We start from the raw sequence: 14,482 nt of genomic DNA, 5'->3' as shown, positions 1-14,482 counted from the left end.
TTTCCAGCCGGCTCCGGCTGCGCCGCCCGGCCCGACCCTCCCTTTAAAGGTCCCGCGGGCCGAGCCGAGCCGGGCCGGGCCTCCGGCTGCCCCAACAAAGCGGCGGCCCCGATCCCGGCCCCGAACCGCCCCCCGGCCCGGCCCTACCTGCGGCTCCCGGGGGTCCCGGCGCGGGGGGGGGGAATCCGGCCCGGCCCGGCCCGGCTCGGCCCCGCTGCCCGGCCCGCGAGCGCCGCTCCCGTCTCGCCGCTGCCGCGTTTCCCCCCCAGCCGCTCGCCACTCAAACAAAGAGCCGAGGCGGGTTGTGTCGGGAGCCCAGCCCCCACCCCCCGGCCGAGACAGCCCTCCCCCTCCCCTCCCCGCCCCCCCCCTTTCCGGCCCAGCAGCCTCACTTCCAGCTTCCCGGCACCCCGCCCCCCGCCCGCCCCCCCCGCCGGCCGGCCGGGAGCGCCCCACGCGCGGACACCCCGGCCGCGTGGGGGGGGGGCGCTGCGGGGTGGGGAGAGACGGGGGAATAGCGGGGGGGGTGCCTGGAGGGGCAGGCGGGGGGGGGTGCATGGAGGGGTGGAGACGTAGGCGTGGGGGTGGAGGGAGGGGGTGGGTGCATGGAAGGGCAGACGTGGGGGTGGAGGGAGGGGGTGGAAGGAGCGGGGTGCATGGAGGGGCAGGCGTGGGGGAGAGATGGGGAATAGCAAAGTGGAGGGGGGTGCGTGGGGGAGCAGGTGTGGGGGTGGAGGGCGGGGGTGCGTGGAGGGGCAGGCGGGGGGGTGGAGGGAGGGGGTGGGTGCATGGAGGGGCAAGCGCGGGGTGGAGGGAGGGGGGTGCGTGGAGGGGCAGACGTGGGGGTGGAGGGAGGGGGGTGCGTGGAGGGGCAGGCGGGGGGGTGGAGGGAGGGGGTGGGTGCATGGAGGGGCAGGCGGGGTGAAGGGAGGGGGTGGAAGGAGGGGGGTGCGTGGAGGGGCAGGCGTGGGGGAGAGATGGGGAATAGCAAAGTGGAGGGGGGTGCATGGGGGAGCAGATATGGGGGTGGAGGGAGGGGGTGCATGGAGGGGCAGACGTGGGGGTGCATGGAGGGGCAGATATGGGGGTGGAGGGAGGGGGTGCATGGAGGGGCAGATATGGGGTGGACGGGGGTGGGTGCATGGAGGAGGACGTGGGGGGGTGCGGGAGGGGTAGGTGTGGGGGTGCAAGGAGGGGCAGGCATGCAGGTGGAGGGAGGTGGGATGGATCAACGGTTGGCTGGGGGGGACGGCTGGGTGGTTGGGGAAGGGGATGGGCGGGTGGGTGGACGGATGGTGGGATGGTCGGGGACAGGGATCGGTGGGTGGATGGTTGGTTGGATGGGTAGAGACGGGGATGGATCGATGGTGGGATGAGTTGGGTGGGTGCGTGGCTCGATGGTGGGGATGGCTGGGGAAGGGGACGGTGGGAGGATCGATGGCTGGATGGTGGGGGAAAGGGTTCGGTTGGGGGATGGATGGTTGGACGGGAAGAGAAGGGGATGGATCGTGGTGGGATGGGTGGGGACGGGGATGGCTGGGGATGGGTGGGTGGACTGATGTTTGGACAGGTGGGGATGGGTGGTTGGATGGGTGGGAATGAGGGTGGGTGGGTGGATCGAAGGTGGGACAGGTGGGGATGGGGATGGGGGGTGGATCAATGGTTGGATGGGTGGGGATGGGTGGGTGGACTGATGTTTGGACAGGTAGGGATGGGTGGCTGGATGGGTGGGAATGAGGGTGGGTGGGTGGATCGAAGGTTGGACGGGATGAGCTGGGGATGGGTAGTGGATCGATGGTTGGATAGGTGGGACTGGGATGGGTGGGTGGATCGATGGTTGGACGGGTGGGGATGAGTGGGTGGATAGATGGTTCGATGGGTGGATCGATGAGTGGATGGGTGGGGACGGGTGGGTGGATCGATATTGTGGATCGATGGTTGATGGGGATGGGTGGGTGGATCGATGGTTGGACGGGTGGGGATGAGTGGGGGGATCGATGGTTCGATGGGTGGATCGATGAGTGGATGGGTGGGGACGGGTGGGTGGATCGATATTGTGGATCGATGGTTGATGGGGATGGGTGGGTGGATCGATGGTTGGACGGGTGGGGATGAGTGGGTGGATAGATGGTTCGATGGGTGGATCGATGGGTGGACGGGTGGGGACGGGTGGGTGGATCGATATTGTGGATCGATGGTTGATGGGTATGGGTGGGTGGATCGATGGGTGGATGAGTGGGGAAGGAGATGGGTTGGGGGATCGATGGTTGGACGGGTGGGGACGGGGACGAGTGGGTAGATCGATGGTTGCACGGGTAGGATGGTGATGGCGGGTGAATCGATAGTTGGGATGGGTAGGAGAGGGGATGGTGGATGGTTGGACAGGATGAGATGGGGATGGGTAGGAGGATCAATGGTTGGATGGGTGGGTACGGGGGTGGGTGGATGGATCGATGGGGGATGGGATGATATTGTGGATCGATGGTTGATGGGGATGGGTGGGTGGGTGGATGTTTGGATGGGAGGGGAGGGCAATGGGTGGTTGGATCGAAGGTTGGATGGGTGGGGATGGGTGGGTGGGTCGATGGTTGGACAGGTGGGGATGGGTGGGTGGATCGATTGTGTGACGGTTGAGGAAGGGGATTCTTGGGTGGATGGGTGGGGATGGGGATGATAGGGTGGATCGATGGTTGGACGAGCAGGGACGGGGATGGGTGGGTGGATGGATGGTTGGATGGGAAGGGAAGGGGATGGGTGGGTGGATCGATGGTTGGATGGGTGGGTACGGTGGTGAGTAGGTGGATCAATGGTTGGATCAGTGGGGATGGGTGGTGGATTGATGGTTGGATGGGATGAGATGGGGATGGGTGGTGGATCGATGGCTGGATGAGAGGGGAAGGGGTAGGGTGGGTGAATCGATGTTTGGACCGGAGGAGACAGGGATGGGTGGTTGGATCGGAAGTTGGACGGGGGGGTGGGTGGGTGGGTCGATGGTTGGACAGGTGGGGATAGGTGGGTGGCTCAATTGTACAAGCGATGGGGAAGGGGATTGGTGGGTGGATGGGTGGGGACAGGGATGGGTGGTTGGACGGATGAGTACGAGGGTGGGTGGGTGGATCGATGGTTGGACAGATGGGGACGGGGATGGGTTAGTGGGTCTATGGTTGGATGGGTGGGGACAGGGATGGGTTAGTGGGTCTATGGTTGGACGGGTGGGGACGGGGATGTGGGTGGATCGATGGTTGGACAGATGGGGACGGGGATGGGTTAGTGGGTCTATGGTTGGACGGGTGGGGACGGGGATGTGTGTGGATCGATGGTTGGACACAGGGGGACGGGGATGGGTTAGTGGGTCTATGGTTGGACGGGTGGGGACGGGGATGTGGGTGGATCGATGGTTGGACGGGTGGGGACGGGGATGGGTTAGTGGGTCGATGGTTGGACGGGTGGGGACGGGGATGGGTTAGTGGGTCGATGGTTGGACGGGTGGGGACAGGGATGCGTTAGTGGGTCGATGGTTGGACGGGTGGGGACGGGGATGTGGGTGGATCGATGGTTGGACGGGTGGGGACGGGGATGTGGGTGGATCGATGGTTGGACGGGTGGGGACGGGGTTGGGTTAGTGGGTCGATGGTTGGACGGGTGGGGACGGGGATTGGTGGGTGGATGGGTGGGGACAGGGATGGGTGGTTGGACGGATGAGTACGAGGGTGGGTGGGTGGATCGATGGTTGGACAGGTGGGGACGGGGATGCGTTAGTGGGTCGATGGTTGGACGGGTGGGGACGGGGATGGGTTAGTGGGTCGATGGTTGGACGGGTGGGGACAGGGATGCGTTAGTGGGTCGATGGTTGGACGGGTGGGGACGGGGATGGTTGGACGGCGGGGAAGGGGGCAGGGATCGGGGGACTCAGCAGGGGGCGCTGTGCTGACCGAGGCAGGGGAGTTACATGGAGGTGGAAGGAACTGGACAGTTGTGTGATGAACGCTTTGTGCAGAGGCTGGTGAGTATCTGCATCGCACGTGTGTATCAGGTCGTGTGTATCTGTTTGGGGGGGGGGTGCGCAAGGGTTGTGTGGTGAGCTGAGTGTGTTTCAAGGCACGGAGGCAGCGAGTGTCCATCGGGGGCGTATTTGTTAAAGTGTGCAGGGAGCTCCGCATCTGACGTTGTGTGCGCTTTGGCTTTGTGTTGGGTTGTGTAGAAAGTGACGTGTGTATTTGATGTAGGTGCGAGCTCAAGTTGTGTAGCCTGTGTAGCCCATGTGTGTCTGGGTGTGGGGGTGTTTTGAGGGGTGTGTGGGGAGGGTGGAAGGTGTTGTAGGGGATGTGTAGTGGATAGGGGTGTATTCTGCAAGGGTGTAGGTGTGTGGGCAGAAGGGTGACTGTTCTGTGTGTAACTGCGGGTGGGTGTGAAGCAGGGTTTGTGGTCTATGGGAAGAGTGGAGCAGGAGTGCATATGCAGAAGAGGTTTTGTATTGTGTGTGTGCACGTGCAGCAGGAAATGTGTGTGTGTGTGTGAATCAGGGTGTGGGTGTGTGTGTGTGTGTGTGTGTGCGCGCAAAGGGGACTTGGGTGGCAGGGTGTGCTTGTTCTCCTGCTGTGCGCCCGGCAGCAGGGCGTCTATTCTCTGGGTGTGCACTTGGTGGCAGGGTGTGTGTGTTCTCCCGGTGTACATCCAGCAGGCGGGTGTGTTGTCTCCCGGTGTGCTCCCGGTGGCAGGGTGTGCATATTCTCCGGGTGTGCACCTGGTAGCGTGGTGTGTGTGTTGGGTGGCAGGGTGCGCCTGTTCTCCAGGTGTGCGTCCGGTGGCAGAGTGTGCCTGTTCTCCGGGCGTGCGTCCGGCAGCAGGGTGTGCCTGTTCTCCAGGTGTGCACCTGGTGGCAGGGTGTGTGTGTTCTCCCAGTGTACACCCGGCAGCAGGGTGTGTTGTCTCCTGGTGTGTTCCCGGTGGCAGGGTGTGCATATTCTTTGGGTGTGTGCCCGGTGGCAGGGTGTGTGTGTTCTCCAGGTGTACGCCTGGCAGCAGGGTTTGCGTGTTCTCCAGGTGTGCAACCGGTGGCATGGTGTGTGTGTTGGGTGGCAGGGTGTGCCCATTCTCCGGGTGTGCGCCCGGCGGCAGAGTGCGCCTGTTCTCCGGGTGTGTGCCCGGTGGCAGGGTGTGCCTGTTCTCCGGGTGTGTGCCTGGCGGCATGGGGTGTGTGTTGGGTGGCAGGGTGTGCCCATTCTCCGGGTGTGCGCCCGGCGGCAGAGTGCGCCTGTTCTCCGGGTGTGCGCCCGGTGGCAGGGTGTGCCTGTTCTCCAGGTGTGCGCCCGGCTGCATGGGGTGTGTGTTGGATGGCAGGGTGTGCCTGTTCTCTGGGTGTGCGCCCAGCGGCAGGGTGCACCTGTTCTCCGGGTGTGCGCCCGGTGGCATGGGGTGTGTGTTGGGTGGCAGGGTGTGCCTGTTCTCCAGGTGTGCGCCCGGCGGCATGGGGTGTGCGCCCGGCGGCAGGGTGCGCCTGTTCTCCGGGTGTGCGCCCGGCGGCATGGGGTGTGTGTTGGGTGGCAGGGTGTGCCTGTTCTCCGGGTGTGCGCCCGGCGGCATGGGGTGTGTGTTGGGTGGCAGGGTGTGCCTGTTCTCCGGGTGTGTGCCTGGCGGCAGGGTGTGCCTGTTCTCCGGGTGTGTGCCTGGCGGCATGGGGTGTGCCTGTTCTCCGGGTGTGCGCCCGGCGGCATGGGGTGTGTTGGGTGGCAGGGTGTGCCTGTTCTCCGGGTGTGTGCCTGGCGGCAGGGTGTGCCTGTTCTCCGGGTGTGCGCCTGGCGGCATGGGGTGTGTGTTGGGTGGCAGGGTGCACTTGTTCTCCAGGTGTGTGCCTGGCGGCAGGGTGTGCCTGTTCTCCAGGTGTGTGCCCGGCGGCATGGGGTGTGTGTTGGGTGGCAGGGTGTGCCTGTTCTCCGGGTGTGCGCCTGGCGGCATGGGGTGTGTGTTGGGTGGCAGGGTGCACTTGTTCTCCGGGTGTGTGCCTGGCGGCAGGGTGTGCCTGTTCTCCGGGTGTGCGCCTGGCGGCATGGAGTGTGTGTTGGGTGGCAGGGTGCACTTGTTCTCCGGGTGTGTGCCTGGCGGCAGGGTGTGCCTGTTCTCCGGGTGTGGGCCCGGCGCCATGGGGTGTGTGCTGGGTGGCAGGGTGCGCCTGTTCTCCGGGTGTGCGCCCGGCGGCAGGGTGTGCCTGTTCTCCAGGTGTGCGACCGGTGGCATGGTGTGTGTGTTGGGTGGCAGGGTGTGCCCATTCTCCGGGTGTGCGCCCGGCGGCAGAGTGCGCCTGTTCTCCGGGTGTGTGCCCGGTGGCAGGGTGTGCCTGTTCTCCGGGTGTGTGCCTGGCGGCATGGGGTGTGTGTTGGGTGGCAGGGTGTGCCCATTCTCCGGGTGTGCGCCCGGCGGCAGAGTGCGCCTGTTCTCCGGGTGTGCGCCCGGTGGCAGGGTGTGCCTGTTCTCCAGGTGTGCGCCCGGCGGCATGGGGTGTGTGTTGGATGGCAGGGTGTGCCTGTTCTCTGGGTGTGCGCCCAGCGGCAGGGTGCACCTGTTCTCCGGGTGTGCGCCCGGTGGCATGGGGTGTGTGTTGGGTGGCAGGGTGTGCCTGTTCTCCGGGTGTGTGCCTGGCGGCAGGGTGTGCCTGTTCTCCGGGTGTGTGCCTGGCGGCATGGGGTGTGCCTGTTCTCCGGGTGTGCGCCCGGCGGCATGGGGTGTGTGTTGGGTGGCAGGGTGTGCCTGTTCTCCGGGTGTGTGCCTGGCGGCAGGGTGTGCCTGTTCTCCGGGTGTGTGCCTGGCGGCATGGGGTGTGCCTGTTCTCCGGGTGTGCGCCTGCCGGCATGGGGTGTGTGTTGGGTGGCAGGGTGAACTTGTTCTCCAGGTGTGTGCCTGGCGGCATGGGGTGTGTGTTGGGTGGCAGGGTGTGCCTGTTCTCCGGGTGTGCGCCTGGCGGCATGGGGTGTGTGTTGGGTGGCAGGGTGCACTTGTTCTCCGGGTGTGTGCCTGGCAGCAGGGTGTGCCTGTTCTCCGGGTGTGGGCCCGGCGCCATGGGGTGTGTGCTGGGTGGCAGGGTGTGCCTGTTCTCTGGGTGTGCGCCCAGCGGCAGGGTGCACCTGTTCTCCGGGTGTGCGCCCGGTGGCATGGGGTGTGTGTTGGGTGGCAGGGTGTGCCTGTTCTCCGGGTGTGTGCCTGGCGGCAGGGTGTGCCTGTTCTCCGGGTGTGTGCCTGGCGGCATGGGGTGTGCCTGTTCTCCGGGTGTGCGCCTGCCGGCATGGGGTGTGTGTTGGGTGGCAGGGTGTGCCTGTTCTCCGGGTGTGTGCCTGGCGGCAGGGTGTGCCTGTTCTCCGGGTGTGTGCCTGGCGGCATGGGGTGTGCCTGTTCTCCGGGTGTGCGCCTGGCGGCATGGGGTGTGTGTTGGGTGGCAGGGTGCACTTGTTCTCCGGGTGTGCGCCCGGCAGCATGGGGTGTGTGTTGGGTGGCAGGGTGTGCCTGTTCTCCGGGTGTGGGCCCGGCGCCATGGGGTGTGTGCTGGGTGGCAGGGTGCGCCTGTTCTCCGGCGGCATGGGGTGTTGGTTATTCTCTCTGTGTAAACTAGGGTGACCAGACAGCAAATATGAAAAATCAGGACGGGGGTGGGGGGGGAATAGGAGCTTATATAAGACCCAAAACCTGGGACTGTCCCTATAAAATGGGGACATCTGGTCACCCCAGGGTAACGAGCAGGGAGTGTGGGGGGTGTCCGGGCTCAATGTGTGTGTGTGAGAGTGGGGGGGGGCAGCTCCCTCTCCCCCCCCCAGTTTCAGAAGGACAATCCCCACCCCCACCCCCACCCCCACCCGGGATCACTCCAGCCCAACCCAGCCCCACCCAAAGCCTGGCCCCAGGCCCAAGGACAGGGGGCCAGGGGAATTAGCCCTTTTGGCAGAAAGGAGGGGGAGGGGGGCCGGGAGCCCGGACTCCTGGGTTCTCTCCCCGGCTCTGGGAGGGGAGTGGGGGCTGGTGGGTTAGAGCAGGGGCGGCTGGGAGCCAGGACTCCTGGGTTCTCTCCCCGGCTCTGGCAGGGGAGTGGGGGCTGGTGGGTTAGAGCAGGGGGGGGGCTGGGAGCCAGGACTCCTGGGTTCTATTGACCCCTCCCCCACAGCTGCCTGCCTTGTTGTGTGTGTGTGTGGGGGGGTCTTCAAACCCCCCTGAGCCCCTGGCTGCAGGCACGTCCGCAATGGCTGATCTCCCCGCCCCCCTGTGCCAGCCAATGGCAGCGCGCCCAGCCTCAGACAGCCAATGGGAGAGGAGCAATAACAGCAGCTGGGCTGGGAGCGTCTGAGAGTGACCCCGCCCCCTTCAGAGCCGCCCCGCCCCTTTGCTGCACGTGCAGGTCACACCCCAAGGGGGGGGGGGGCAGTCACACCAGGGTGCCCCTCACTCCCGACCCGCAGCCCCTGTCCCCCCAGCCCTGCCGGTGCCCCTCACTCCCGACCCGCAGCCCCTGCCCCCCCCCAGCCCTGCCGGTGCCCCTCACTCCCGACCCGCAGCCCCTGCCCCCCCCAGCCCTGCCGGTGCCCCTCACTCCCGACCCGCAGCCCCTGCCCCCCCAGCCCTGCCGGTGCCCCTCACTCCCGACCCGCAGCGCCTGCCCCCCCCCAGCTCTGCTGGTGCCCCTCACTCCCGACCCGCAGCCCCTGTCCCCCCCCAGCCCTGCCGTTGCCCCTAACTCCCACCCCGCAGCCCCGGGCCCCCCCACCCCTGCCGGTGCCCCTCACTCCCGACCCGCAGCCCCTGTCCCCCCCAGCCCTGCCGGTGCCCCTCACTCCCAACCCGCAGCCCCTGCCCCCCCAGCCCTGCCGGTGCCCCTCACTCCCAACCCGCAGCCCCTGCCCCCCAGCCCTGCCGGTGCCCCTCACTCCCAACCCGCAGCCCCTGCCCCCCCCAGCGCCGCCGGTGCCCCTCACTCCCGACCCGCAGCCCCTGTCCCCCCCAGCCCTGCCGGTGCCCCTCACTCCCAACCCGCAGCCCCTGCCCCCCAGCTCTGCCGGTGCCCCTCACTCCCGACCCGCAGCCCCCGCCCCCCAGCCCTGCCGGTGCCCCGCCCTCCCGACCCACCGCCCCTTCCCCCCCCAGCCCTGCCGGTGCCCCTCACTCCCGACCCGCAGCCCCTGCCCCCCCCAGCCCTGCCGGTGCCCCTCACTCCCGACTCGCAGCCCCTGCGTCCCCCCAGCCCTGCCGGTGCCCCTCACTCCCAACCCGCAGCCCCTGCCCCCCCCAGCGCCGCCGGTGCCCCTCACTCCCGACCCGCAGCCCCTGCCCTGCCGGTGCCCCTCACTCCCGACCCGCAGCCCGTGTCCCCCCCAGCCCTGCCGGTGCCCCTCACTCACACCCCGCAGCCCCTGCCCCCCAGCTCTGCCGGTGCCCCTCACTCCCGACCCGCAGCCCCTGCGCCCCCCAGCCCTGCCGGTGCCCCTCACTCCTGACCCACAGCCCCTTCCCCCCCAGCCCTGCCGGTGCCCCTCACTCCCGACCCGCAGCCCCTGCCCCCCCAGCCCTGCCGGTGCCCCTCACTCCCGACCCGCAGCCCCTGCGTCACCCCAGCCCTGCCGGTGCCCCTCACTCCCAACCCGCAGCCCCTGCCCCCCCCCGCGCCGCCGGTGCCCCTCACTCCCGACCCGCAGCCCCTGCCCTGCCGGTGCCCCTCACTCCCGACCCGCAGCCCCTGCGTCCCCCCAGCCCTGCCGGTGCCCCTCACTCCCGACCCGCAGCCCCTGCGTCCCCCCAGCCCTGCCGGTGCCCCTCACTCCCGACCCGCAGCCCCTGCGTCCCCCCAGCGCTGCCGGTGGCTCTCACTCCCGACCCGCAGCCCCTGCCCCCCCAGCCCTGCCGGTGCCTCTCACTCCCGACCCGCAGCCCCTGCCCCCCCCAGCCCCGCCGGTGCCCCTCACTCCCGACCCGCAGCCCCTGCGTCCCCCCAGCCCTGCCGGTGCCCCTCACTCCCGACCCGCAGCCCCTGCCCCCCCAGCTCTGCCGGTGCCCCTCACTCCCGACCCGCAGCCCCTGCCCCGCAGCCCGGCCCTGCTGGTGTCCCTCACTCCCGACCCGCAGCCCCTGCCCCGCAGCCCGGCCCTGCTGGTGCCCCTCACTCCCAACCCGCAGCCCCTGCCCCGCAGCCCGGCCCTGCTGGTGCCCCTCACTCCCGACCCGCAGCCCCCTGCCCCCCCAGCCCTGCCGGTGCCCCTCACTCCCGACCCGCAGCCCCTGTGCCATCCCCAGAGGCGGGTTCAGTGGTTGGGCCCAGCTGCTGTCTGAGGATCATGTTCCCTCGGTGGCTGCCCCTCCCCCCCCCCCGGCCCCCGTTTGGGGTTTGTCACCTGGGGAACCCACCGCCCGTGTCCTGTGTCTGCCACCTGCGCCCGCCATGCCCGGGGCCGGGGGGGGTGGGGGCTTAGCCCTCAAAATCCCCCCCCATCCTGCCCCGATCCCGGCCCCACAGCACAGCGCCCACCTGCTCCCCCTCCCCCCCACCGCTCCCCTGCTCATTGCGCCGGGCCAGGGGGTCTCTGCTGGCGGGGGAGGGGCTGTTACACAGGATGCAGCTGTAACTGGTGCAACCGCCGGGCAGGTGCCAGGGGTGGGGGGGCTTCGGGTGTCAGTGTGGTGGGGGAGGGGTGCAGTGGGGGAGGGTGCGGGGGGGAGGGGAGGGGGTTCCGCGGGTGGGGGGGCAGTGTGGGAGGGTGCACAGGATGCAGAGGGAAGGGGTGGCCTGGGGGGGTGCAGAGGGGGAGGGGTGCAGTGGGGGCAGAGTGTGGGGGATGCAGAGGGGGAGGGGTGGCATGGGGGTGCAGAGGGGGAGGGTGTGGGGTTGCAGGGGTGCAGCAGGGGTGTGGTGCAGAGGAGGGAGGGGTGCAGTGGGGGGAGGGGCGGGGGATGCAGAGGGAAGGGGTGGCCTGGGGGGGTGCAGAGGAGGAGGGATGCAGTGGGGGCAGGGTGTGGGGGGTGCAGAGGGGGAGGGGTGGCATGGGGGTGCAGTGGGGGGAGGGTGTGGGGGTTGCAGGGGTGCAGCAGGGGTGTGGTGCAGAGGAGGGAGGGGTGCAGTGGGGGGAGGGGCGGGGGATGCAGAGGGGAGGGGTGCAGTGGAGGGAGGGTGTGGGGGGTGCAGAGGAGGAGGGATGCAGTGGGGGTGCAGAGGGGGCAGGGTGTGGGGGATGCAGAGGGGGAGGGGTGGCATGGGGGTGCAGTGGGGGGAGGGTGTGGGGGTTGCAGGGGTGCAGCAGGGGTGTGGTGCAGAGGAGGGAGGGGTGCAGTGGGGGGAGGGGCGGGGGATGCAGAGGGAAGGGGTGGCCTGGGGGGGTGCAGAGGAGGAGGGATGCAGTGGGGGCAGGGTGTGGGGGGTGCAGAGGAGGAGGGATGCAGTGGGGGTGCAGAGGGGGGAGGGGTGGCCTGGGGGTGCAGTGGGGGGAGGGTGTGGGGGTTGCAGGGGTGCAGCAGGGGTGTGGTGCAGAGGAGGGAGGGGTGCAGTGGGGGGAGGGGCGGGGGATGCAGAGGGAAGGGGTGGCCTGGGGGGGTGCAGAGGAGGAGGGGTGCAGTGGGGGGAGGGGCGGGGGATGCAGAGGGGAGGGGTGCAGTGGCGGGTGCAGAGGGGGCAGGGTGTGGGGGATGCAGAGGGGGAGGGGTGGCCTGGGGGTGCAGTGGGGGCAGGGTGTGGGGGGTGCAGGGGTGCAGCAGGGGTGTGGTGCAGAGGAGGGAGGGGTGCAGTGGGGGGAGGGGCGGGGGTTCCGCCGGTGGGGGGGGGGCAGGGACTCCGGCACGTTCTGGTTCCTTCCTGCTCAGCACTTGGCCGGGTGCCCAGCTGGGCGGCTATTTATATCCTGTCCCCGTGTGCCCCTGCGCTGGCAGCCGCGGCGGGGTGGGGGCAGGGCCCCATGCGTGTGCAGAGCTGGGGGGTGGGGGAGACACGCAGGCACGTGCGTGTGTGTTTTGGACGTTAGCGTGTGCAGGCGTGTGTGTGTGTCCCCGCCACCCCCTCTCCGTGGCACGTGGAGCGTGTTCAGGCGTGTTTGGGGGCCGGATTAGCGCCTGAGAAAATATGACCCTGTGGCTGCCCTCACCGGTACCGACATGGCCCCTGTATGTGTCCGTGTAGCCAGCATGTGTCTTCGCGTGTCTGCGTTGCCATGGCTGGCATATGTATCAGTGTGTCTTGGCATGTCCAGCCATGTTTCGTATTTCAGGAATCAGTGCAAGCGTGTCCTGCATGGTGGGGTATGCGTCAGCACGTCCGGGTGGGTCTGTACATGCCATGGTAGTGTGTTTGGTGTGTGCGTTGGCATGGCCAGGGCGTGTTGCAGCGTGTCCAGGCGTGTGGCTGTACATGGTAACATGTTCTCTGTGTGTGCATTGGCATGTCCGGGGCATGTCACAGCATGTCCAAGCATGTGGCTGTATATGCCATGGTAGCGTGTTCTCTGTGCTGGCATGACGGGTGGTCACAGCGTGTCCAGGTATGTGGCTGTACATGGCATGCTAGCGTGTTATCTGTGTGTGTTGGGATGGTCAGGGCCTGTCACTGCATGTCCATGTGTGTGGCTGTACATGGCATGTTAGTGTGTTCTCTGTATGTGTTGGCATGACCGGGGCATGACACAGACTGTCCAGGGGGTGTGGCTGTACATGGTGTGTTAGCGTGTTCTCTGTATGTGTTGGCATGACCAGGGCATGTCACAGAGTGTCCAGGGGGTGGCTGTACATGGTGTGTTAGCGTGTTCTCTGTGTTGGCATGACTGAGGCATGTCACAGCATGTCCAGGCATGTGGCTGTAAATGGCATGTTAGCGTGTTCTCTGTGTTGGCATGACCGGGGCATGTCACAGCGTGTCCAGGCGTGTGGCTGTCTTGCCGCCCCATATCCCGACCCCCCCACGTGTGTCTCCAAGCAGCTGTTTCCCAGCTCCCCCCCCCATCGCTGAGCAACAAGGCCGAGCCGGGCCCCCATTGGCTGACTGGGCGATGACATCAGCAGCCCAGGCATAGTTAATAGGGCGGCTCTGGAGCCAGGTCCACGTTCCTGCCTCTGTTACCATAGCAACAGGGAAAGCACTGGCCTCCATCACCCCCCCCCACGGGCCAAAGGGCCCCCCCCTTCCCTGCTCCCCCAGCCCCCCATTTCTGGGGGGAGCCCACGGCTGGGCTAGCAGGGGCTGCGGGTCGGGAGTGAGGGGCACCGGCAGGGCTGGGGGGGGCAGGGGGCTGCGGGTCGGGAGTGAGGGGCACCGGCAGGGCTACGGGGGCAGGGGGCTGCGGGTCGGGAGTGAGGGGCACCGGCAGGGCTGGGGGGGGGCAGGGGCTGCGGGTCGGGAGTGAGGGGCACCGGCAGGGCTGGGGGGGGCAGGGGGCTGCGGGTCGGGAGTGAGGGGCACCGGCAGAGCTGGGGGGGGCAGGGGCTGCGGGTCGGGAGTGAGGGGCACCGGCAGGGCTGGGGGGGGCAGGGGGCTGCGGGTCGGGAGTGAGGGGCACCGGCAGGGCCGGGGGGGCAGGGGCTGCGGGTCGGGAGGGGCACCAGCAGAGCTGGCGGGGGCAGGGGGCTGCGGGTCGGGAGTGAGGGGCACCGGCAGGACTGGGGGGGGGCAGGGGGCTGCGGGTCGGGAGTGAGGGGCACCGGCAGGGCTGGGGGGGGCAGGGGGCTGCGGGTCGGGAGTGTGGGGCACCGGCAGGGCTGCGGGGGCAGGGGCTGTGGGTCGGGAGTGAGGGGCACCGGCAGGGCTGGGGGGGGCAGGGGGCTGCGGGTCGGGAGTGAGGGGCACCTGCAGGGCTGGGGGGGGCAGGGGCTGCGGGTCAGGAGTGAGGGGCACCGGCAGGGCTGGGGGGGGCCGGGGTCTGCGGGTCGGGAGTGAGGGGCACCGGCAGGGCGGGGGGGGCAGGGGTCTGCGGGTCGGGAGTGAGGGGCACCGGCAGGGCTGGGGGGACGCAGGGGCTGCGGGTCGGGAGTGAGGGGCACCGGCAGAGGGGGGGGGACGCAGGGGCTGCGGGTCGGGAGTGAGGGGCACCGGCAGGGCGGGGGGGGCAGGGGGCTGCGGGTCGGGAGTGAGGGGCCCCGGCAGAGCTGGGGGGGGGCCGGGGGTGCGGGTCGGGAGTGAGGGGCACCGGCAGAGCTGGGGGGACGCAGGGGCTGCGGGTCGGGAGTGAGGGGCACCGGCAGGGCCGGGGGGGGGCAGGGGCTGCGGGTCGGGAGTGAGGGGCACCGGCAGGGCCGGGGGGGGGCAGGGGCTGCGGGTCGGGAGTGAGGGGCACCGGCAGAGCTGGGGGGACGCAGGGGCTGCGGGTCGGGAGTGAGGGGCACCGGCAGGGCCGGGGGGGGGCAGGGGCTGCGGGTCGGGAGTGAGGGGCACCGGCAGGGCCGGGGGGGGCAGGGGCTGCGGGTCGGGAGTGAGGGGCACCGGCAGAGCTGGGGGGACGCAGGGGCTGCGGGTCGGGAGTGAGGGGCACCGGCAGAGCTG

General features: G+C 69.0%; 2 protein-coding genes across 2 annotated transcripts in view; both read right to left on the bottom strand.

Annotated features, from left to right (window-relative positions):
* The window catches only part of KDM6B (lysine demethylase 6B), a 45,676-nt gene extending 45,422 nt beyond the window's left edge, over positions 1-254 (bottom strand). Inside the window, exon 1 of the mRNA XM_045001490.1 lies at positions 148-254. The gene's annotated coding sequence lies outside the window, so the exon portion shown is untranslated. The remainder of the gene's footprint in view (positions 1-147) is intronic.
* Positions 255-3,354: 3,100 nt separating this feature from the next.
* On the bottom strand, positions 3,355-5,299 carry LOC123361534 (protein mono-ADP-ribosyltransferase PARP4-like). Its single transcript, XM_045001492.1, has 2 exons — positions 4,874-5,299; positions 3,355-4,744 (listed from the first exon to the last, which is right to left on the bottom strand). Exons 1-2 carry the CDS (start codon positions 5,188-5,190, stop codon positions 4,030-4,032), a joined length of 1,032 nt encoding a protein of 343 aa, XP_044857427.1. The 5' UTR covers positions 5,191-5,299; the 3' UTR covers positions 3,355-4,029.
* Between the last annotated feature and the right edge of the window lie 9,183 nt (positions 5,300-14,482).

The sequence above is a fragment of the Mauremys mutica genome, unplaced genomic scaffold (genome assembly GCF_020497125.1).
Source record: "Mauremys mutica isolate MM-2020 ecotype Southern unplaced genomic scaffold, ASM2049712v1 Super-Scaffold_277, whole genome shotgun sequence".
Classification (NCBI taxonomy): domain Eukaryota; kingdom Metazoa; phylum Chordata; order Testudines; family Geoemydidae; genus Mauremys; species Mauremys mutica.
This window is presented reverse-complemented; position numbering and strand designations above follow the sequence as displayed.